This window comes from Labrus bergylta, chromosome 6 (genome assembly GCF_963930695.1).
Source record: "Labrus bergylta chromosome 6, fLabBer1.1, whole genome shotgun sequence".
Taxonomy (NCBI): domain Eukaryota; kingdom Metazoa; phylum Chordata; class Actinopteri; order Labriformes; family Labridae; genus Labrus; species Labrus bergylta.
The window spans coordinates 27,586,022-27,609,676 of NC_089200.1; the positions used below are offsets into that span (position 1 = coordinate 27,586,022).

The window sequence follows — 23,655 nt, forward strand, 5'->3', positions numbered from 1 at the left end:
ATCAGACTGCTGAGGACCCTGATCAGCTGATGGACTGTGACGACCTCATACAGGACAAAGACCTCACCTGCCATCACAGTTCCTCATCCGAGGACAACAAGAGCTTATTTTCACTGTCTTCATGCTCCCTCAGTACAGCAGATCAATCCGCTTATTTAACTATTCGTGAGCTTAGATTTATCTCTTCAGAAATCTGTTTTCTCAGTAATTTTTCATGGAGTTGAGATCTTTCTGTGTTTTGTTGTCGAGAGAAAAACTGTACGCCTCTGTAAGAAAAACCTAAAGGATAGGTGTCAGTGTTTGTTAAAATCCATCCATCCACAAATATTAAAATAATCTATTTGTAAGATATATTTTAGGCTCTCCCAGACAAACAAACAAACAAACAAACAAAAAAGCAAACAAACACACATCTTATATCGCATAAAACAAGTTATCTCATATCAAGGTTTCACTTTCTAAGCTTACTTGATTTTCTCAACTGGAAACAATCCTCTCCAAATATAATTGAAACCGACCAAGTAGGCCTAGGCCTAACTCATATTATTGACTTTATTCTCTGCTGATAGCCTAAATAAAATATTTAATTTCGCTCATGCAGACTGTAGTTATTGCTGTCTTTCAAACTAAAAGGTACGGTAGTGTTTTAATAGAAGTAAACATAATGAACAAGATACCATGTTACATGCTCAGAGAGTCGTATTGATATCTAGTATCGTGTCACTTGAAACATGAACTCACCGTCAACTGTTTTCGACGGGGCGGATACGTCAGCCGATTCTGATTTGCTTTGGCAAAAGTAACCACGCCCTCTCCACGATCCTATTGGGTATTGTCGACAAAAGGTCCCGCCTCCCAAGAAATTCCACAGCAGAACTCTCTTCTGATTGGTCCAGCGGGTCGTAGTGCAGAGAACAACAAACAAGATAGGGTGAAGACCGTCGGGATGGATGCAGGTAAGCGAGATTTTACAGTAAAAAAACATTGTTTTATCTCCTTATTAGCGAGTTATTCTACCCAGAAAAGTAATCATAACATCGCCGTTTCACGTCTAGTAACGAAGCTCCCTCTCGGTTATGGCGGGGTTGCCACCCCCCGCTGTCGGACACATAGTGCCTTGTAGCCTCGGTGACGTTAGCCCTCTAAAGTGATGACTAAAGCTAAGAGCTAACAAACATTAGCCTGCTGTTATTGCAAAATGTGGCGATGTGGCCGCTTTGACAGCTCACTGTACGGCCTTATTACTTCCTGGACGAGGTCAAGCTGTCACATTTGTTAACGTCATGTTAGTCTGTTAAGTTAAATACCTTATAAAACGCCGTCTGTCCTTGTCTGGACAGTCAATGCTAACGCTGAGTTACGCCCAAGAAGAACATTAAGTGGATGTCACCATCACTCCACTTATTATGCTACTGTTAGCATCTCCGCCAGTGATAAGTGTTATGCCACAGGTAATACAGTATAAAGGTTAATGTAATGTTACTGCATCACCAGCTTCATACTTAAGCTTTGAAGTGTAAATCTCTGTGATCAGGTAACATACTGACTGACAAACTTGTTAGGTTTTGATAACTTTAGTTACTCACACAGCCATAAACAGTGGATTCTTTCTTACTATGTCTACGCAGTTCATCACTGCATGTGTATATTTGTAAATATTGTTCATATATTCAGTTCCCTGTGCTTGTACATAGCTCATTATTTCTATGCTTTGGCACATATCTGCTAATTCTGTCTATATTTCTATTTTATTCTATATATGTTTCTATATTTCCATCTAATATATTGTTTTTGAGAGCTACTGTAACGACCAAATCCCCCCCCCCCCCCCCCCCCCCCCCATTAATAAAGTGTTTTTGATTCACATAAGGTCCTAGCAGGCCAAAACACAGCTCTTCTTGTCTAAAGAGAAAGTATACTCTTAAATTGTGAACATTACTGTCTTATCTAATTATAAAGCTGGCTTTGAGCCTACAGGTTTTTCAACTGCAGTAAAAAGTCATCAAACAGACTGTTAAAGAGAGAGTGCTTTTTATCATCATGAATTCCACCTTCTTTATTCTTTTTTTATTCTTTTTATTATCATATCAGATGGCAGCTAATTGCACAACTTTCAGATCTATATCAACACTTCTATATAGATCTAAATGAATTTACATAGAAGTCACTTCAATAATCACAAAACACATCTCTAAGTCTGTTATAAAGTTTAACCATACCGTTCTGCATATTAAAATACACATTATGATACAGGTTTTTGGCATTGAGAGGAGAAATAGGTGAAGAGGCAGCTCTACTTAAAAAACATATAATGTTATTTTAATGCAACATAAACTATCTCAATATAAACAACATTGTCTTACCCCATATCTTTTTTGAAAATATACCGATATATCCTAAAAATTGATATATTTCCCAGTCCTACCACCAAGCTCAAATATAGCAAATGAATTATATGAACGATTTGAAATCTCAAAAAGGGTTGAGAAGTTTAAGTATTAAGTATTAAACCTGCAGAATGTTTCAAGGTACATTATGTGATTTCTTCTTCCAGTTGCATTATTGGAAGTTGAGATTAAGTATTTTTGGGCTTCCCATAGGGACTGAATGTCTCAATACTTATTTTTTTCCTGCTGCAATATATAAAAAAATATATATATATCCATTGAAACACTCCCAGCATTAAGTTGTTAAGTGTTCGACTAGCATTGCAATGGTTTGAAATTTTGCTTTGCAGATGACCATCTCATCAAATATGAAAGTTTCCTGTATAATGACACAGGTATTATACATTTGTTACCATTATTTGTTAAGTTATGTTGACCCTAAAATCAATAAAAACAGACCTATTGCATCTTAATTTCCTTTCACACATTATTATGTAAATACTGTAGAATTTAATATTTTAGTGAGACAGAATTTTAATAACCACGGTGAACTGCTTCAAACCTTTGCTCGACCACTCATTAAAGTTCAATGTAGGTTTTTAAACTTTTAGATTTGAACTATAAAAGACATTTGTTATGATCTTGAAACTTGATACTTCATTTACCCAAAGAAGGTTGAGCTACAGAAACATTGAATTAATTACTGCTGTTCAGATTAACTGTATACAGAACACCCGGGGAGGAAATTACTGGAATTCCTCTCATGCAAATAACAAATCTTCATCTTTACTAAGTGACAGACGGCCCTCTTTTGTCTGCAACAAGCCACTAGTGGTCAACAACAACCTAGTGTTTCCCCTGCATTATTTTGAAAGTTATTTTTTAATAGATAGAACAGCTGAAGAGAGAGAGACAGGACATGTTGGGGGGAGAGGTGCAGGGATGACATGCAGCAAAGAGCCGAGGTCGGATTTGAACCCATGATCACTGCAGCACATTGGGCGTGCAACATAACCGCTTGGCTATCTGGCGCACCTCCCCTGCAATTTTTAAACTTGCTCTTGACTCTCGTCTTTTTTTTTTTGCAGCTACCTTGACATACGACACACTTCGCTTTGGAGAGTTTGAAGATTTTCCTGAGACCTCAGAGCCGGTGTGGATCTTAGGAAAAGAGTACAATGCCCTCACAGGTAGGACTGTAAAATCCAACATGTATGTGAGACAGAGAGGAACGAGTATTTAGTTTTTAATAACATTTAAGCATTGTGTACGCTTTTCTCTTTGATGAGTCGTAATATGTTGATTTCTGTTCTCCATGAAGAGAAAGATGAGATTTTATCAGATGTCACTTCACGGCTGTGGTTCACATACAGAAAAAACTTCCCACCGATTGGTAAGTGAAGAGATACGTGTCTTTATTTCAGGTTCTCAACTTCAGTTGATCATGAGTTTTGGAGATTTGACACGTCTTACTACATAAGGGACGCTCATGCATGATTGTTTAATGTGTTACAGGCGGGACAGGACCAACGTCAGATACAGGATGGGGGTGTATGTTACGGTGCGGCCAGATGGTCCTAGGAGAGGCCTTGATGTGTAGACATTTAAGCAGAGGTTAGACAACTTGAAAACTAATCCGATCTTATTTGTCTCTGTTAGTGGCAGACAGAAAATAAGATATTTTCTCGCTGATGGCACTTACATTTGTCCTCCAGTGAGTAGCCTCCAGCAAACAAAGCGTGTTTCACACAGACATGATAAGTGACCTTTTGTTCTCAGACTGGAGATGGGTGAAAGGAAAGAAACAAAGAGAAGAGTACATCAGTATTCTCAACGCCTTCATTGACAAAAAAGACAGTTATTATTCCATCCATCAAATTGGTAAGTGACCAAACTTTCCTTTTTTAAATATCAAGGACTCACTCACTCTCTCAGTGTGTTTTAATAAATTATTATCATCTTTTTGTCCCTGAATGCTGCAGCTCAAATGGGAGTTGGAGAGGGAAAGCCTATAGGCCAGTGGTATGGACCCAACACAGTCGCCCAGGTTCTAAAGTGAGTATTGGAAAGAGGTTTCACCTGCTAACAGATTTAGTATTAGGTCGACCTTTTATAAGTCACCCCCACTAAATCAGACACTGCAGTTTTATCTTCATTGCAAATACATTTACAAAAAATATTCAGCGATGCATCCCTTTAACTACGAGGTTTGAGAACAAACAAACTTTCAAACAGTTTACGAAACAAAACGAAAATATGCTGTAGGTCCATAACAATAATCCAAACAAGACACAGCCAGGAGTTTCAATATGTTCATGGTTTGAATGTTGAACTTTTTATTATTGTGTCATATATACCTTTATGTGCCCAGCCCACACAGGCTTACATGACACCATGAATTTAGACGCTCCAGGGTCAGAGTGCAGAGTAGGTCTACTCATTGTCATGGAACAAAAAGAGAAAGCAGGACTAAGATAAACCCTCATTAAACCGACTATCTTGTCTTCTTTTACAACTGTTGAGACACCTGAGCACACTCAGTAGGTGGAGCTTTGTCTACTTAAGATCACGGTGGGGAAATGTTTGAGAACACAGCTGACAAAGGCTCAGAGGGACCGAGACGTTGTGATTTTTTTCTAATAAATTGGTGATGCTTAATAAGAGTAGTGTGCAGGATTTTTTCTTTCAAAGCATTTGAGACAAAATTAGTTAACTTAAAACACATCAAACTTAAACAGCCATTCCAGTTTTTGCACATTTTATTATCACCATATTTAAACTTGTGTTTTTAAATGAGGAAAGTGAACTACACATTTTTACAGCTGCTCCACAAGTTAACCCCTCTGACAGATACACATCTGGACTTTGTATTTGTACTTGTAGTTTAGCTTTTGAACCTGTTCCCCTAAGTGCATACCGACTCTCTCAGAGGCAAAGTTATCAGAGGTTGTTTGAAATCAGAGAGAGTCGGTATGAACTGAGAGGAACAGGTTAAAAAAAATAAAAATATTTCTTTCTGTACAGCAAACACTGAATAAATATGAAGTGTTTCTAAACTGAACATTTGTGTGAGGTCCAACAAATATGTTGAATATATCCCTTCCTCTAAACTCCTTCTATCCGTTCATATGTTCATTTTATATGTCTATTGTACAAAGTTTAAATCCACACTGAAAGGTTTGCTGTTCTTTTTCACTGTCTTTGTTTTACTTTGTTAAGTCGTGTTACAGTACAAACAGTAAATCAGCATTACAGTGTGACATTGGCATCATGCTTTGAGAACGATACAATGACGTCTTTATTTCCCACTCTCAGCAAGTATTCACTGTTCAACAGTTAACACAATGGACAATATACTGTTGGCTGAGGATTTCTACACGTAGAGAACGCTCTTTTATGATCTGGTAAAAACACAGTAAAGCATGATGTGATTTCAGGAAGCTGGCAGTGTTTGATACGTGGAGCAGACTGGTGGTACACGTGGCGATGGACAACACTGTGGTCATCGAGGAGATCAGTGAGTGCACTTGTGTTGCCACGTTATGAGTGTTTTGTTCCTGTTATCATTCATTTACAAAAGCAGTTTAAATGTCACTCCAGTCCTTGTACTCCAGGGCTTCACCTAAATCTTCCTGTTCCTACAGGCCAAAGGTTCTGGGTGAAAACAAATAATGTGAGAAGGAGTAAAAAAACGAGTTAATCCGATGAATATTTGGTTCTAGACAATGTTTTAAAGTGAAAAAGCTGCCATTAGGTAGAAGTTTTAAATAAATGTAAAACTAGCTGAGTAGACTGTGTCAGTAATTTACAGTACTGAAGGTCTGTTTAAATCCTTCGCTGGCTCAAGTCTACAGTTTAGTATGGGGAACTTTTTCTTAACACAGGACAAGAGCTAGGCCTTATATTTAAATAAGATGTTCTTTTATTCATTATTTTTATTTCCACACATTAGAGCGTCTTTGTATGCCCTGGCTCGATGGAGCCTGTGCGGAACCAGAGGGAGCCGGGGAGCTGAACGGCTGCCTGGAGGGGGCGTGTGCCCTGGCTGACGAGGAGACGGCTCTCTGGAAACCTCTGGTCCTGCTCATCCCTCTCAGGCTGGGCCTGAGTGATATAAATGAGGCCTACATAGAAACCCTGAAGGTATAGTACTTCAGAGTGTATGCTGCCATAGTGTGAATTTACTTTAAAGAAGTCACATTCTCAATAAATAAGCTCTTATATGACCGTTATATGACCTCTAATACAGCCATTATCCCGGGAAACCTGATGTACTAAATATGAAAACTGATTTTCCTCCTTGACATTTTATGAGTCTGATATAAGTTAGTAGGTAAAGTATATTTATATAGCACTTTTCACAGACATTAGCCACAGAGTGCTTTACAAAGACACAACATACATGAGGTAACAGTAGTAATAATGATGCAGTTAGAATTACCACAATAGAAATAATAATAATAACAAGAGCACATAAGAGAGAAACAAAACAAAAATAGAATGAACATTAATTTCACAGTGCATTAATTGATAAAGGATAATTATCCAAATGCCGAGCTAAATAGGTGTGTCTTGGGATGATTTTTGAAATCAGTAACAGATTTAGCAGAGCACAAAGACACGGGCTGGGCATTCCAAAGTCTGGGAGCTACTGTCTGGAAAGCTCTATCTCCACAGGTCTTTAGGTGAGTATAGGGAACAGATATAGAAACACCTCTTTGTTCAAGGGTTATATCCAATATTCAGGTTGCAATGGCTGTTAATAATCCACAAGGGCAAACCCACTCAACAAAAGTGCTCGTTTGTTTCACTGACAGATTCAGAATTAAGAATAGATATAGATGTAGAGCTTTTCAAATATGCCTTTCTTTGACAACAATATCAGCCATTACATTGCTCTCTTCTAACAACCAGGCTCCCTTAACAAGTTCAGCATATTTATTTCACCTACCACAGGAGTTTGGTCTACAGCTGCCTTGATGTTTTTATTTTTGTGGGGTCCCATTTGTCAGTGGAGTCAGGTGGCTTAAAAGAGAGCATTGTAATGACTGTTTCCTGTAAAGTAACAAACATGTCCCTCAAACACAAGGTTTCTCTCTATTTTCCATGATGTTGTCAGACATTGCCAGCATTACGTGGCAACCTTTACGTATGACTGGGCCAACTCCGAAATGTTTGAACCAAATGAGCAGTTACACACTAACGTATTAGAAAAATGGCCCAGCTGTTAATTATGTTAATTATCATTATTTCCCTAAACATTTAAAGCTCATGACAATATCTTACTGCATGAGTGACCAAAATGTTTTTACCAGGGACATCAGGATGAAACTAGTCTGTTTCACACATGCAGCTCAACCTGAAAACATTTTGTTCTTGTATGAAAAGGCTAATTGAATGAAAATGTTCAGAGCAAAGTTTTTCAGTAGCTATGCTCACATTATTTCAAACTGATGATTAAGCAGGGGATGATGTGTCTTCTGTGAAAACCCAAGATGGCAGAGGAAAGCTTGCTGAACTCAAAGCTTCAAAATGGAAGCTTAAAAGGCAATAGGTGTCATCCACTTTTTATATCAGTCTCTGCTTTTACAAAGACTTTGCAGCCTGTTTTTGTTGTCAAAGTGGTTCCATTATAACCTTTGTTTGTGTTTGGAATGACTAGAACATTTATGAATACAGGTCCGTGAATTACTACTGAGGCAGTCAGCTCCAGTGTGGGTAAGATAAACCCTCTTGTCTCTCTCCACAGCAATGCTTCATGCTGCCTCAGTCGCTGGGTGTTATTGGGGGGAAACCCAACAGTGCCCATTACTTCATTGGTTATGTCGGTATGTCTGGTCTCTGTGTTTGTGAATTTAAACACTGAGCTGTGTACTGCACGCTCACACTCACCACATTATTGCCACATACACAAAGATGATGACCCAATTATAAACACGTTTGTGTCCTTATTTTTTTTTTTAGGTGAGGAACTCATTTATTTAGACCCACACACCACTCAGCCTGCAGTGGAGCCATGTGAAGATGCACAGGTCCAAGATGAGACATACCACTGTCAGCACCCGCCCTGTCGCATGCACATCTGTGAGCTGGATCCATCCATCGCAGCAGTAAGAACGCCGTCCAAAACATTTTATTTTCTACCAAAGACAAAGCCTGCTGTTTCAGGCAAGAAGGCTGAAAATGTTATCAGCTTCTCAGATGTTCAGCAGCTTTTTGTTTTCTGATGTCTGCCAGGGTTTCTTCTGCAGAACAGAGGACGAGTTTGATGACTGGTGTATGCGCATAAGAAGGGTATGTTTCTGTGGATACTTCACCTGCCACATGAAGCATCAGTTATCTGTTAAAAGTGATGTGTACGTCGTCATTGTAACGATTCTTCTCTTCTAGCTGTCCTGCAAAAGAGGTGGCCTGCCCATGTTTGAGCTCGTAGACAGTCAGCCCTCCCACATGGTCATTGTGGACACCCTTAACCTTACTCCTGGTAAATTCACGTTTCCGTTTAAAGCTCCTTTGCAGTTTTTAGCCCACCAAACGTTCATGTTGCTTATATGTTGACCCTTACTCCACAGACTTCTCAGACTCGGACAGGTTGGAGCGGTTCTTTGATTCAGAGGATGAAGAGTTTGAGATCCTTTCCCTGTGAGGAACAAACGGACAATGATTTACCGTTCTCGACAAGTCGGCGAGAGAATCTTCTGTCTCTTCTCTGAGAGGATGAACATTAACTGGAGAACTCTTGTGTTGGTCCAGCTCCAATGGTGTAGTCAGTGTGCATCACACAGCGTTCTTCTCAACAGCCACTGAATGCGCTCCGTATCCGACATTGAGACCGCCGCCTGGTGGAAGCCGTAGCAGGAGCTCAGGACTAATTCTGTATGCACATCTTCCACATCCATGCGTTTCCATTTGAGTCTTAACACTTTAAATGTTTATTCTGAAGTGATATGGTGCCTTTCCCTGACTCCATGATTTAAATTGCCATAACAGTTTTATGTTGTATAGGAACACAATGGTTTGTGATGCCCATGGCTTCTGCGGTTTGTCACTGCTAATGAGTTTGTAACAGCCTGTAATGAAACCAAAATAAGTCAACTCAGCAGACATGCTGTAATAATTATTCATGCAAAGTATCCTTGCCAAGTTTGAAACACATACACATGTTCATTTGAAGATTATTTATTTAATCGAGCCGCTGTATAGACAGGTGAAAGAACAATAGACATGTAACAGAATTAAAAATGAAATCAGAATCTGATATGTGACCGTTGTGCTTCTCAATTTCAAGAAATAAGAAATTATATATTTCAGTAAAAAGGCCATTTACTTATGCATTTATCTCGCAATGACAAATAAAGACACGGTGCAATAAATGTGTGTATTTTAGTTACTACACTGTTACTTTTTCTATGAGCAGCACGTTCACTCCGATGATCGTCATGTTCACTTCCAGAGCTCTCCCAGCTGAAGGTTCTGGGCTGTGTTGATGGTGTTCAGGCTGTGCGTCGTGATGTCCTCATGCACATCGTCAACGCTCTTAGAAGCATCTATTACCTAGAATGGACACATCACAAGCTGTTTGTGTATTTTATATCAAACAGGTGTCGTCTTAATCATTTTTAAAAATGATTTAAATGGCACCTGGGCTGAAATCAGTCACAGTCTTGTTTTTTTATTATTATTATTTATGAGCCAGATGTGACCATGTTTCAGTTGAAAGGCAGCTGTGCATTGTTACTGTCTCACAGGTAGCCATACTTACTGTTTGTTTTGCTCTTAATTGAATTACAATATACACGTTATTATTCTGTATAAGAGAATATTTGAAATTGGTGGATGAGAGCATTAACTCATGAGGAAATAGTTGATTGAGAAACTGATTTCCATAAAATCTAACATTATTTTGCAATCACTAGTGTTGCCCCCTGCTGGCTGTCAGAGGGGATGCATGTGAAGGCACTTCAGTGACGTCTTGACATTTGAAACCAAGACACTACATTAACTTCTTATACATACAAAGACGACTTCTTGTATATAAGAAGTTGATGTAGTTTTCTGATCAGGAATCCAGATCTGCATCGTACCTGCCAGTTGACTGAAGAATCATTCATGAGGTGTTCAAACTTCTGTTGGACTGTTTTTTGGAAAGCGCTGGTCTCGTATCTCTCTTCTCCAAACTGACCTCTCTGAGCAGCTTCAGCGGGACTGAGCTTGAGAAACATTACGAGGTCTGGCTTTGGCAGGCCTACGTCAGGATTCTTGCACCAGTCCAGACTGAAACCCTGAAGATGAAAAAATGTAGGTCATGATTTTTGTTACTGCATGCTTTAAAATAACTATCTCTATCCAGAGCTTTAAAAAACTACTGATCTTCTGTCTTATATTTAACTCTACATTGCACAAATATGTTGGCAGCATCTTGTGTGCAGGAGTTTACCTGCAATTGAAAACAAGACATGACCCAACATTGGACGCATATTAATTCTATTAATATCGCTGTGGTACCTAAACAGGTGTTGATATTATTTGATTTTTACTAGCATCATATCTAAGTGTAAATGGTGGTTGTGTCAACCCTGTATGCATCTCAGTCCTCACAGACACAAATAAAAGGACTGACTGATGGACGGATAGGCTGGGACTCACCGGCTTGGCACTGGTGAAAGCAACTCCGGAGAAGGCGTAGCGGTCTACAACCAGAGTGGTGCCTTGCTCCAACTTCTTCTTTATTAGAGGCCTGTGGTAAGAAGGACTTTTATTAGGGAGCAGGGACTAGTAGAAACTGTACATGAGCATTTTCCAGACTGCATGAAAAGTACATCTATATCAAGTTCTTGGCATTATAAGATGAGGAAACCAGCAAGGTAGTTTTAACCCACAAGAAAATCAGACATGATAGTATTTAATGTTAAAAGTTACATTTGAGCAAAAAGTGGATGTGCAATATGTTAATTAATAAAAAGTATGTTGACTATACATATTTTGCCTACCATGAGTCTCACACCATCATCACTTACTTCCCTTCAAAAGCTTTTGAGCTAAATCTGTGAATTCGTATACCTTCAGTAAGCTCTGTACTAATGGTTTTTGACACTGAAGCAGGAGTCTTACACCAGTTCCCATCGGTTTGCAGAGAAGAGCAGATGCACTGTGTGGTCCTCCAGATCACTCTTCTTCTCCAGATAGGCGCTTATCAGCTGTCCGATGGTCGTTGTCCTGTCTGCCACAATAAACAGCACAACTCAATATTTGTCTGCTACGTACAGTGACAACTCATCACACCACACATTTCTGACTAGGAGAGAAACAGGCAGACCAGGGAATCTCATCATCTCCGCCGGGCTCCCGCTCTGCTGCAGCGCCTGGACCAGCTTCTTGCACTGCGTCGTTTTCCCGGCTTTGTCGACCCCCTCCAGCACGATGAGAGCTCCCCTTTTACACGCCATTTTGACCCCCCACGAAAGTTAAATAATAATAGTAATATTTATAGTCTATAGTCAACACAAGTTACTCAGAGCGGCCATTTACGCGCTATTTTCTGAAGCCAAACACAAGATACGGAAGTACGTAAGACGTATTTTTTACGTTCTTCTTCTTCTTCTTCTCTAAATGGGGACTGGAGCATTACTAGGCGGAGATCGCCCCCCTTTGTGGTTTTAGTCCTTTATTGTTTAGATTATTTTTTATCAGTCCAGAAAAAGAGAGAAGTGAAGAAGATACTCTTTAATACTGATAACTACTGGGAATCCTGTTTTTATACGGAGATAGAGCAGAAAGACGACATGCTCAACAGTCTCCTCCACTTGTGTCTTAGTCCCGCCCACCAGAGATGACATCAGTGATCACTGTTCAGCTGTCAGTCTATAACAGCTGTTTATGTCCGCACAAATGCACACTGTAATATTTCTAATAAAATATACACCAACAGTGTTTAGTCTCTACCTCATAACAAACACCTGCACATGAAGAAATAACATGCAGTCTGCTTTAAACCACATGGACAATTTCTACTGGCAAAAAGTTTTAGCCTAATACTAATCTATTGATTATTTGTACATGTTTTAATCCGATAATAAACTCTGTATTTTATAAACACAGATACTTTATGATGTCTCAGGAATACTGTAGAACAGAACACAATTTGCCAAACTCGAAGATCAAATGATCAATCTTATATGAAACTTTATAAAGGTAAAAAGCGGTTGGTGTTAAACGTGTTTCTAACAGATAGACTCCCACTCTGTCAGCTGTATCTGTCTGAAGATGAATCAGAAAACAAATCAGATATAAAAGTGATCGGCCTACACTTCATTACATTGATTTTATAGAACTTTTTGTATTATTATATTGTCAAAAATGTAAAATCTCCATAGTAACCCAGGTTGCCAGGAGACAAGATTCGAAAATTAAGTAATTCGAACAAAAACAAAGTCAAAGTAATTTGAAATATTTCACACTGAGAGACAGCAGCAAATATTCACAGAGGTTTCAAAGTTTGATATTTTCGAAGATTTCTTGGACAAAGATTTTCATCAACGACGATTTGTTCTCCAAACATCGACTGAACATCATCACGAAGAGTGTCAACATGGACGACGTAAGATTGATTATTTGAATAAAACTGTTTTACTGTCCACACGATCTGAACTTTAGGATTAAACGAGGAATGATTAAAGTTTATTAAATGACATTTAAAACTCACATTAGCCTACACATGACAGACGTTTGACAGAAACTGAAAATAGTAACACAGTTTAATTTAAAGGCCTACACTTCAGACCAGGTCGAGTTCAAATAGGCCCCAAAATACAACTAAAGAAAGAAGGCTAACTTTGTCCCACATGTTGGACTGATGTGCGTTTGTCTCAATTTTCATCCTTTATTATTTTCTCATCGTTAGGGTCTTAATTCATGAACTTTATTTCTGTTATTTTTGTCTAGGAGAGGCCTAGCTCATTTTTAATTAATGTTGTAGCCTAGCTTAAATAAACTTTTAAAATAAAGTTAGCTATATTTAAAAAGTAAACAGCATTTTAAATCTCCATAGTAACCTGCTGCAGGTTGCCATGGTGATAGACCAGATACGAAAATGAATTTACAAACTCAGAGACAGCAGAAAATATCCAAAGTGGTTTAAAAGTTTCATATTTTCGAGGATTTCTTCACAAAAGATCTTGATCGAAAAAGTTTCTCCTCCTAGCAACAAGTGTTTGAACATGCAGGATGTAAGATTGATGATTTTAATAAAACTAAATGATTTTCTGTCAGACCTTTAACTGTTTTAAAACTCAAATAACCTATTTTATTTATATTGTGTTGAGAAAGAAACAGTGAAAGTAGTTCATAAACTTTAAGTTTGATCCTATGTGAGTGTAAACTTTAATAACACATTAAACCAACAACATAATAGAGAACCGAAGGTAAAAAATGACTTTCTACTGTAAATACTCATAGAAATGTGTCTGTGTATTTGAGACTTTAGTTCATTTAATGAATAATTATTGATTGTTGGTCATAACTTAATAGTGTGAGGATGTGAGGACTTTATATTTTAGAAAACATATTCTTCAATTTATCAGAGGTTTACATTTTGGGATTGTTTCTGTCTTTTAGACGAACCAGCGATTCAGGATGGCCTACACCCTCGTCCAGGACCCGGACTGGTCCAGCCCGAGGGTGATCCTGAGGAGGATCCCGTCTTCAGCCGGCTCTTCAGGAGGTTCATCACTGAGGTCCCCGCCTGTAACTCCTCCTAGCTCTCCTTCCTCATCTGCAGAGGTAATTACTAATTTATTTCCTTTGAACTCAACAGTTGGTTTGTATTTAATCTCAAGAATGAGTAAATCACTGATCCTTAACAACTTTCAGTAAAAGTCTTGTTTGTAGTTATCTGATTGTTTAGTTTGTTTAACATTAAATACTGACCTTTATTTAGAGGCTATTTAAAGTTCTATATTGAAAAGATTTGGACTCAAATATGAAACATATTCAAAAGTTACATATGAACTTTCTTTAAACCCTTGATCATTTTATTAGCTGATTCTGTCATGATCATTTTACAACCTAAATATTTATGTTTACTTATCAGGCCTTTTACTGGTTAAAAACCTCAATTTTTTTAAATTAATATTGTGTTGTGAAAGAAACTGTGAAAGAAGTTTGGTTCAGATAATTCATTTTTTATCCAAAATCAATCTTTGTGAGTGTGCACTTTGATCTTTTGATAGGTAGAGATAAGCATATAAGCATATCACACCAACAATAAACATATAGTTGACAGCCTGCCTACAAAAGAATACAAATATGAATTACAGCAAATACTTATATGTGTTTGTTTTAATGACTTATTGAATGTTATTGAATGTTCTTTATAATTTCAGTCTAAGGATGTGAAGACTTTGAATGTGAAGTTGAAATGTTGGTTTGTTTCTGTCTTTAGTGCTCCCACTGGACTGTCCACGACCCGGATCCGACCAGTCTGAGGCTCATCCTGCGGAGGGTCCCTGCAGCAGCCAGCTCTCCAGAACCGTCTCCACCCAGGTCCCCTTCTGTTTCTCCTCCTGCCTGTCCCTCTAACTGCTTGCTCCTTGACCTTCAAGTGAGCTCCTCCTCTTCTTCCTCCTCCTCTTCCTCCTCCCCTCCTCCCCTCCCTCCTTCTTTCCCTCCTCTTCTTTCTCCTCTCTCCCCTCCATCCCCCTCCTTCTCTCCCTACTTCTCTCGCTCCTCCTCTCGCTCCTCCACTCCCCCCTTCTCTCCCTCCTTCTCTCCCTCCTCCCCTACCTCTCCTCCTCCCCCCTCCTTCTCTCCCTACTTCTCTCGCTCCTCCTCTCGCTCCTCCTCTCCTTCCTTCTCTCCTTCCTTCTCTCCCTCCTTCTCTCCCTCCTCCCCTCTCTCCCCTCCACCCCCCTCCTTCTCTCCCTACTTCTCTCGCTCCTCCTCTCGCTCCTCCTCTCCTTCCTTCTCTCCCTCCTTCTCTCCCTCCTCCCCTACCTCTCCTCCTCCCCCCTCCTTCTCTCCCTACTTCTCTCGCTCCTCCTCTCGCTCCTCCTCTCCTTCCTTCTCTCCCTCCTTCTCTCCCTCCTCCCCTACCTCTCCTCCTCCCCCCTCCTTCTCTCCCTCCTCCTCTCCCTCCTCTGTTAGGCATCAACAGAAGAGACCGGCTGCACGGGCGGAAGGAGAGCCTCCACGGAAGCGTCCTCACTAGAGATAAGCTCCCGTGTTGAGTATAATATGATAAGATAGAATAAGATAAGTTAAGCTTAGATAAGTTTAGATAAGTTAAGTTTAGATAAGTTAAGCTTAGATAAGTTTAGATAAGTTAAGTTTAGATAAGTTAAGCTTAGATAAGTTTAGATAAGTTAAGTTTAGATAAGTTAAGCTTAGATAAGTTTAGATAAGTTAAGTTCAGATAAGATATTCTTGCAGACATTTATTTTGTGATGTTGTTTTCTCTTTTTAGCCCTTTGGGCAGCTAATTCATTAGTGAAGGGCACTTACTGTTTGGTCTGATGACTTGGCATTTGATAACATCTCGCTCCTCTTTAGCTCCACCCTCTCCTCCAAATATGGTCACAGAAGAAAAAGTTAAATTTCAAAAATATATTTCAGCATTATAATAAGCATCTCCAGCATACGTCGTGGTTCTCATATAGCGCTCCTCCTCAGCTCTCCTCAAAACATGTTCACCTGTGGCTCCAGGTAACAAACGCTTCCAAAAGGCAACAAAACCGAGGGTTATATCACAGTGTTTACGTCTCAATTCCACTGCTCCTGTCCACCGCCTCCTCCTCATGTCCAAATATGGTCATAGGAGAAATATTTGAATGAAAAAAATCTATTAATGTGTAATTTCAGCATTGAAATGAACATCTCCTGCATATAGTGCTCCTCCTCAGCTCCACCCTCTCCTCAAGTCACCTGTGGCACCAGGTAACAAACGCTTCCAAAAGGCATCAAAACTGAGGGTTATATCACAGTGTTTACGTCAGTTTTACAGTCTATGGTTGTGATGTGTTTGTGATGTTATCACCTACTATCACTTAATGTAGAAACTCATTCTGGAAACTAGCTGTTTTAGCAGCTAATGAATTGATATGAAGTAAAGACTTTTGGTCTGATAACTTGGCATTTGCTAACTTCCTGCTCCTCTCCAGCTCCTCCTCATGTCCAAATATGGTCGCATCAGAATGAACTTGAAATTAAATGAAAACCTGAATATGAAGTATGATAGCAATATAAGCTAACTGTACCTGGCTTGTAACATCGTTTGAATTGCAATCGCTTTTGCATGGTTGTCAGGATTGTGTGATGAAAAGACTAGTTACTTTCTCCTCCTGCCATTCTCCTGCTGCTCTAACCTTTGAAATGAATGCGGGTAAGCAGCAAGTCTGCTATGTTTTATGTACTCTTGCATCTTAGTTAACTTCAGTCGCACACTACATTAATGTCATGAACATTGTGCTATTGTAGTTATTTTGTCCAGACGGTTTGGTTATCTGGTGTTTGCTTGTATTGGCATTTGGTTATAATGCACCTGTGGCTCCAGATAACAACGGGCTTTAAAAAGGCAACAAACCAATGAGTTATATCACAGTGACAGCATCTATTCATGTTATTATGAACTTCTCGATGCTCTCGCTGTAGGCACATATCAGTGTATTTACTCACTGAACATGAATCTTGTTTAGTGTCACTTATTGTTGCAGCTCTTGTTTGAGATTCAGGTTTATTGTCGACTTCTTCTGGCAGAAAGCTCCCTCACCAGCTCATGAACTAACAACGGGCTCAGACTGTCTGCTAACTTTTTGATACGTTTTTGTTGGTAACCTCTTGCTCCTCTTCGACTCCTCTCGTCCAAATACGGTAAACTCTGGCTCTTAAAACCTTAAAAATAGAAAACTGGAAACTTGAAAACATAGTACAGGGATATTAATGTGATAATGTCATGTGATATTATGATTTTTTTCTGATGTTTTTTCACATTATGTTGTGTTTATGTGTAAATATGTAATGTTGTGTTATATTACATCATGTGTTGTGTTGTATTTTGTTGGGTCGTTATGTGATAATGTGAAATTTCTTTGTTGTGTTATATGATGTTGTGTTTATGTGTCATGTGTTGTCTTGTGTTTTGTTGTGTTGTGTGATTTTTTTCAAATATTTGTTTCTATATTATATTGTGTTTATGTGTTATGTGGTGTTATTCATGTCATGTGTTGTCTTGTATGTGTTTTGTGGTCTTTTGTTGTGCAGTGTTGTGTCATTGTGTGTTATGTTCTGTTGTGATATGTTGTCTTGTTTGTGTTTTGTTTTGTTGTGTTTTGTTGTGTCTTGTTGTGTCTTTGTGTGTTATGCTGTGTTGTGATGTGTTGTCTTGTTTGTGTTTTGTTTTGTTGTGTTTTGTTGTGTCTTGTTGTGTTTTTGTGTGTTACGTTGTGTTGTGATGTGATGTGTTGTCTTGTTTGTGTTTTGTTTTGTTGTGTCTTGTTGTGTCTTGTTGTGTCTTTGTGTGTTACGTTGTGTTGTGATATGTTGTCTCGTCATGTGATCTGATCTGATGTGATGATTAATGATGTCACATAATATCAGGTCATGTGATGTGAGCTACATTTTGTTTCATCAAAATGAACTTTTTGGTTCATTGAATGTCCCAGCGTCTCTTTGATTCATTCCCTCAGCGGACAGGTGGGATCTAAAAAAGGTGAGTTTGATTCCTACACAATGTTTGTTTTCAGCATGGGATCCTTTTTGATTATTATTTTTTGTTTTTTTTCTTCAGGAACAGGAGCTGAAATCAAAAGAAGAGCCGTGAACAACACAACAGAGGAGACAGGAAGCAGCACAGAGGAAACAGACAGGATGAGGCTGAATGAACAGACCGACAACGAGAGAGAAGAAGAAAAGACGAGCGACAAGTGTCAACGGTAACTTAATGAAAACAGCTCTACACTGAATATATTCATAAGAAAACATGGCTCACTTAGAGAAAAAAATTTCTGACATTAAATTAACTTTATTTTATTTGTGACGTATGTCCACTAAACCATTTTATTGTTTGTTTGTTTCAGCTGAGACCTTAAAGCAAACAGAGGACTCCATTTAAAGAAGAGACGGACGAGTGTGGAGACAACAAGACACACCATTTAGAATCACCTGCAAAAACAAAGTTTGCAAATCAAATCTGAATAAATATAGATCCATGAATAATTTATTCTGTCAACTGTTGGTATTTTCTCTTTATTTTGATGTAGGGGTAATTTATATATCCTGAATAATATCACCTTATTTGTTTTGTCAAAAATGTTTAATATCCTGACCCTGAATTATTTAATTTTAAGTTTATGTTTTGCTGCTGTTATCATACCCAATATGATGCAATCGTGAAATCAATCTTACTCAACAGAGGAGTTGATCAAATTTCCAATTTCAAGTACATATTTGGCAAAATATCTATAGAAAGCCATTTCTATTTTCTTTTGGAGAAAGATCCACAGTGGAGAGTAATTGTGTCTGTATTGTGTAAAACGATATCAAAACATGGATGAAAGAAGAAACTCTTTCCATTGTTACAACCCAGCTCTTAGGCTGCAACAAAAATAGGAGTCGAAGACGAGGTCTACCAAAATAACACCAAATGTATTTATAATGATCAAATTATTGTGAGAACAAGGTGAGAGAGAGAACATCTGTCCTGAGAAGAGGATTATATGGATAAGGACTTCACCGGGCCAAGGTGCAACTCATCCCCTGATTACGACCCCGCCTTGACCTGAACCTGTAACAGAGAACAAACAAGCAGCACAGTGTGGAGAGCTCGTCACACCAGAGTCACACATTTATTTTGTCTTTCAGCACTGGTCCTTCAATACAACATTTTTAATAATGACAATTCATTCGAGCTATTGTAAAAATGTTCTCCATATAATGAGAAATCCCTGCACTTTAATTACCAGGGTGTTATACAAATGATCTTTGACTTCATGAAAGTTTACATTTCTCCAGGATAATGTTTCACAAACCGTTTCAAATCAAACTGAGACCTGAGAACTTTTCATATAGCATATAACACACACTTAAAGACACAGGTCGTTTTTTTCATCTTTGGATCCAATGCAATGAAACAAAATGTTTTTAATGACAGGTTGAGAATATTTGCTGCAACAAAAAAAAAAGGTCTATTCACTCTTCAGGAACTCTTTTTAACAACAGTCAAAGAAATGATTACTCGTGTATTAATCCTAGTTTCTTTCCAACACACAAAAAGATATTTGTTTGTGTTCAAAACAAATAAACATCTGTAACAAATAACCCCTGTCATAGCTCTAATTTACAAGAAAAAGATTGTACAGGTCCAGGGCATTACAGACCAATGCATTAACATGTGCAAAATAATGGAGAAAATGATCAATTACATGTTTACATGGCAAATAAAGGATACATGTCTAAACACCATGTGGTTTAAGGAGAGGATCCAGCTTTATGTTTGGAACATGAGATTAGGAAAGTGCATGTAAGCAATAGATTGAAACTAGGACACAATAGGAAATAGACAATGGGAAAACATAACGTGGTCGGCCAAAAGAAAGTTCAAATTATGAGATAAAAAGTCATGTTGGCCAAATGAGAAAGGCCAAAGTCAAAATAGTGTGATAAAAAAAGTAATTGAGATAGAAAGTGAGATTTACATCAAAATGTCACAAGTCATAATATAAAACAACAACCATCATTCTGAAATTTAAAAAAAGTCGATCGCATGTTTATACACGTCTCTTCCTGCATCTTATCCCATCTCTCCCCCTATCCCTTTCCAAGCCCGGCGCAGTCTAGGCCTGTGAAGGCTGTTTCGCCATGAGCCGGGGATCCAGCCGAAGATTTCTGCCTTTTAATAAGGCAGTTTTTTCTTACCACTGTAACTTTTGCTGCTTTGCTAAAGTGCTCATGATGGATAGGCCAGGTCTTTGTAACATAGCAATAAGTAAGGTCTTTTACCTGCTCTTTTGTAATGTTAACAGACAAAGAGTAAGGTATTTTACCTGCTTTTTGTAAAGTGTCTCGAGATAACACTTGTTGTGAGTTGATGCTATACAAATAAAAATTGATTGATTGATTGGTTGATGTTTATGACAGTGTCACAATATTAACTCACAACGGGGAAATATTTTCGTCTTAAGCAGGGTCCTGTGTTTTGTGGACATATGCTGAATTTTCAAAAAGAAAAAGCTACAGTAGTTCAAATGGAATAAAAAGGTCCTTGCACATCTTAAAAGTTTGCCCATGAATGCAGAACAGCAACATGGCAGGACTAAGCCTTGCACACATGGGCAAGAAACTGTCAGGAAGTGGAAAACAAGGAACTGGACCCAATTGCAGATATGGAAATAAAATATTTAATTAAACAAAAAGACAAAAAGGAAGAAAAAAAACATACTTTCAAAATCCAAAAAGGGAAACAAGGAGCTACTAGGTAAACACTGGGAGTCATTTGGAAGCACAGGTAAGAATAAGACCGACATAGACCGACAACAAGAGGGAAAAACACTGAGGCCCTTTCTGAATAGTCACAGTTCAGTGTGCAGTGCATAGTTTTCAGTTGGGGGTTTCAGTAGACTGAACTCATGGTCATTCAGTGGACATCTTTTGGGTTCACTTCATTATACTGAACATTTCAGCATGGATACTAACCCTGCATCTCAGTTCTCTTAAATGCTATCTCCTCGCTCCTCGACCGAGGAGGTCGAACTGGAAGTAGTTCGAGACCCGCCATGTTCTGATTAAGGGAGATCAGAGGAGTGATGAGCGAGGATACACAAGAGCTGACTTTCTGGAAGAGACGTTCAGCTGAACGGTTAAAAACTTCGCCCCCACATCTGGGAGATTTGAACGGACAAGTTATTCAAGTGTAAGTGGCTGATCATCTTGACATTAGACTCACGTCAATATATGTGTCTATTAAAAGAAAAAATATATAATGCAAGAGGATTCAAAACATTTAAATTAGCTATCATTGGTTATTGAAATAACTGTTAGTACGAATGTTCTTGAATTCATTCATCTTGGTAATTTTGAGGATATACAATTTAATCCGTCAACCATATTAGGGCAATTCTTTTAGGTGTGTGTAACTGTAATACAAAGGCTTTGTGTAAGACATCTCATGGCAGCGGAGCTATGTTTAGAGAGGAGCCAAGTATATGTCGTGAGCTGAAAAGGAAATTTGAGTCGCTGAGGCTGAAGAAATGTATAGCTCTGACATTCAAAAGTCAGGTAATGTCACCTTTCCAGCCTATCAGAAGAGTACCCAAATAGGAAGCAATGTGTAGCCTAAGCTGTACCTGCTAACAGAATATAAGCAAAACTGTTAACATGAAAAGTTTGTCAGCCATGTGTTGCTGTTGGCTCACGTCTGCCGAATAAATCCTAAAATAATCCAGTTAGTTTCTCGATTTCAACATTTAATAAAGAAACACCCCCACCCAACAATAACATCCTCTTTTGTTATGTAATTACACTACATTGTGTGTAAAGTGATGAAGCTTTTTCACCGATGGCTATACTGATCCCCACACTTATGTGTTAGAAACTGAGATGATGTAAAGATGGGAACAACAGTGAACACATGGCAGAAACAGCATGGCTGCTGATGTTAAAACTGAAGCGTCACCGCTATGCACTTGCCTTTCATGGAATGTGATAGTATAGTGTTTGATAGCGTGCATGGTGCCCAATGATGTGACAAAGAAATGTCTTTCTCTTTTAACAGAGACAGAAGACCAAACAACTGACTTAATAAAGACCCGAGGCTGATAGAATTTGTGTTCTCCACAGGGAAATTATCAGAATGCTGAATCTGGAGGACCACATCCCAATTCCCAGATAAGTAAGAAGTGGGACAATTTAAAAAGAATACTTGATCCAGCTTTTGAGGGATCAATCCTCAACAGACATTTGAGACATGGCAGCCATCAATGGGGCCCACACATCTGGAGAAGACTTGATGTGGTTGGCCAGCCGCACAGCCTGGCCAACCACATCAAGTTCTCCAGCAGTGGGCAACCTGGTGACCTCCTGGCGAAGGGCTGCTATTTTCTCCACTCCACTGTGCACCAGTCGACAGACTGTAGACTTGGGGACATGGAGGGCCCGGGACACCATAGTGTATGATAGGCTGTGTGCCAGCCAGTACACAGTCATCAGGACATGTACCTCGTAACCAGCCTTGAGTAGACTTCGATGGCAGGATCCTCATCAAGGCCTCCATGGACTGCCTTGACAGCTTATAGTCGACCATGAGATCCTGACCATCAAAGTACACAGTTAGGACTGGCACATGGGCATTTATCCGACTATGTACAAACGCCATGATGTCTTATTGTACTGGCTACAGGTAACAGTGGTGTGTGATGCATTTGGGTCAAGTAATTTTAAATTCAGACTTTTGTTTGATTCTTACCTCTTCAAAACACTGGACTGCATGTCGCGTCTTCACTCGTTTTCGAATGTATTGTTTTTGCTGTTCCAGGATGTCCACGTGGCAGCAATGAAGTTGTTCATTTTGATTATATCAACTTCTGACATAGTTTACACTATCTGGGTAAGGTATTATCTGACATAGGTCTGGCTCCTGATATTCTTAATTGACTCAATGAGCTGACAAGACTCAGCTGGCATGAATAACATAGTTGGATTCAGCAGCAAACACACTGAATGATGGATATCTAGAATAGATCTTTATTATCATTGATGTCAAAACAACAACAACAGTTTAGCAACTCTTGTCAGTGTCAGCACATAAGGACAGGAATAATAATGTTGATTCAGAAATGCATCTGCTCTTAATGAATGGCAGCATTAGGTATGGCTATTTGATTTTCCTTCATTTCAAGGAATAATAAAGATGGCTCAGCAGATAGTGGCAAACTGTGACAAATGAAGCCATGATCGTGTACACACTATTGAGGCTTAAAGTATGGAAGCAGAAAAGTTGAAGTGGGTGATACTATTTGAAGCACTGTGAATAGATTGTAGTAGAAACACACACACACACACACACACACTGCTCTCTTCACAATAATTCTTAAATGGAAAGGATATGGGTAGGCAACAATCTGATCTTTGAACATTTTGTTTTTATTTTATTTGTATGGTATTTTTTTAATCAATAACGGTATCTTAACATGCTCTTCTTTGCAGTAAACGGGCTCACAGATGTGTCGCTGGTTGAAACAAATACTTTCACAAGTTCAGATGTGTAGGGAGAATCACGACTAGA

At 38.8% G+C, this 23,655-nt stretch overlaps 2 protein-coding genes across 2 annotated transcripts; one reads left to right on the forward strand and one right to left on the reverse strand.

Moving 5' to 3' along the window:
• Positions 1-879: 879 nt before the first annotated feature.
• On the forward strand, positions 880-9,645 carry atg4b (autophagy related 4B, cysteine peptidase). Its single transcript, XM_029277072.2, has 13 exons — positions 880-956; positions 3,476-3,577; positions 3,709-3,780; positions 3,903-4,001; positions 4,167-4,268; positions 4,370-4,442; positions 5,825-5,904; positions 6,340-6,530; positions 8,137-8,215; positions 8,352-8,497; positions 8,625-8,681; positions 8,778-8,871; positions 8,960-9,645. The coding sequence occupies exons 1-13, from the start codon at positions 947-949 to the stop codon at positions 9,031-9,033; spliced, it is 1,179 nt and encodes a 392-aa protein (XP_029132905.1). The 5' UTR covers positions 880-946; the 3' UTR covers positions 9,034-9,645.
• On the reverse strand, positions 9,551-11,966 carry dtymk (deoxythymidylate kinase (thymidylate kinase)). The gene is made up of 5 exons (XM_020631948.3): positions 11,704-11,966; positions 11,499-11,607; positions 11,034-11,124; positions 10,472-10,669; positions 9,551-9,941 (listed from the first exon to the last, which is right to left on the reverse strand). The coding sequence occupies exons 1-5, from the start codon at positions 11,831-11,833 to the stop codon at positions 9,831-9,833; spliced, it is 639 nt and encodes a 212-aa protein (XP_020487604.1). The 5' UTR covers positions 11,834-11,966; the 3' UTR covers positions 9,551-9,830.
• Positions 11,967-23,655: the final 11,689 nt, after the last annotated feature.

Coding starts and splice junctions, on each gene's coding strand:
- atg4b (XM_029277072.2), top strand. Junction 5,905..6,339: donor TGTGGTCATCGAGGAGATCA/GTGAGTGCACTT, acceptor TCCACACATTAG/AGCGTCTTTGTATGCCCTGG. Junction 8,872..8,959: donor CACCCTTAACCTTACTCCTG/GTAAATTCACGT, acceptor CTTACTCCACAG/ACTTCTCAGACTCGGACAGG.
- dtymk (XM_020631948.3), bottom strand. CDS start 11,833: ATGGCGTGTAAAAGGGGAGCTCTCATCGTGCTGGAGGGGGTCGACAAA. Junction 11,608..11,703: donor GGAGATGATGAGATTCCCTG/GTCTGCCTGTTT, acceptor TTATTGTGGCAG/ACAGGACAACGACCATCGGA. Junction 11,125..11,498: donor GCAAACCGATGGGAACTGGT/GTAAGACTCCTG, acceptor TTCTTACCACAG/GCCTCTAATAAAGAAGAAGT.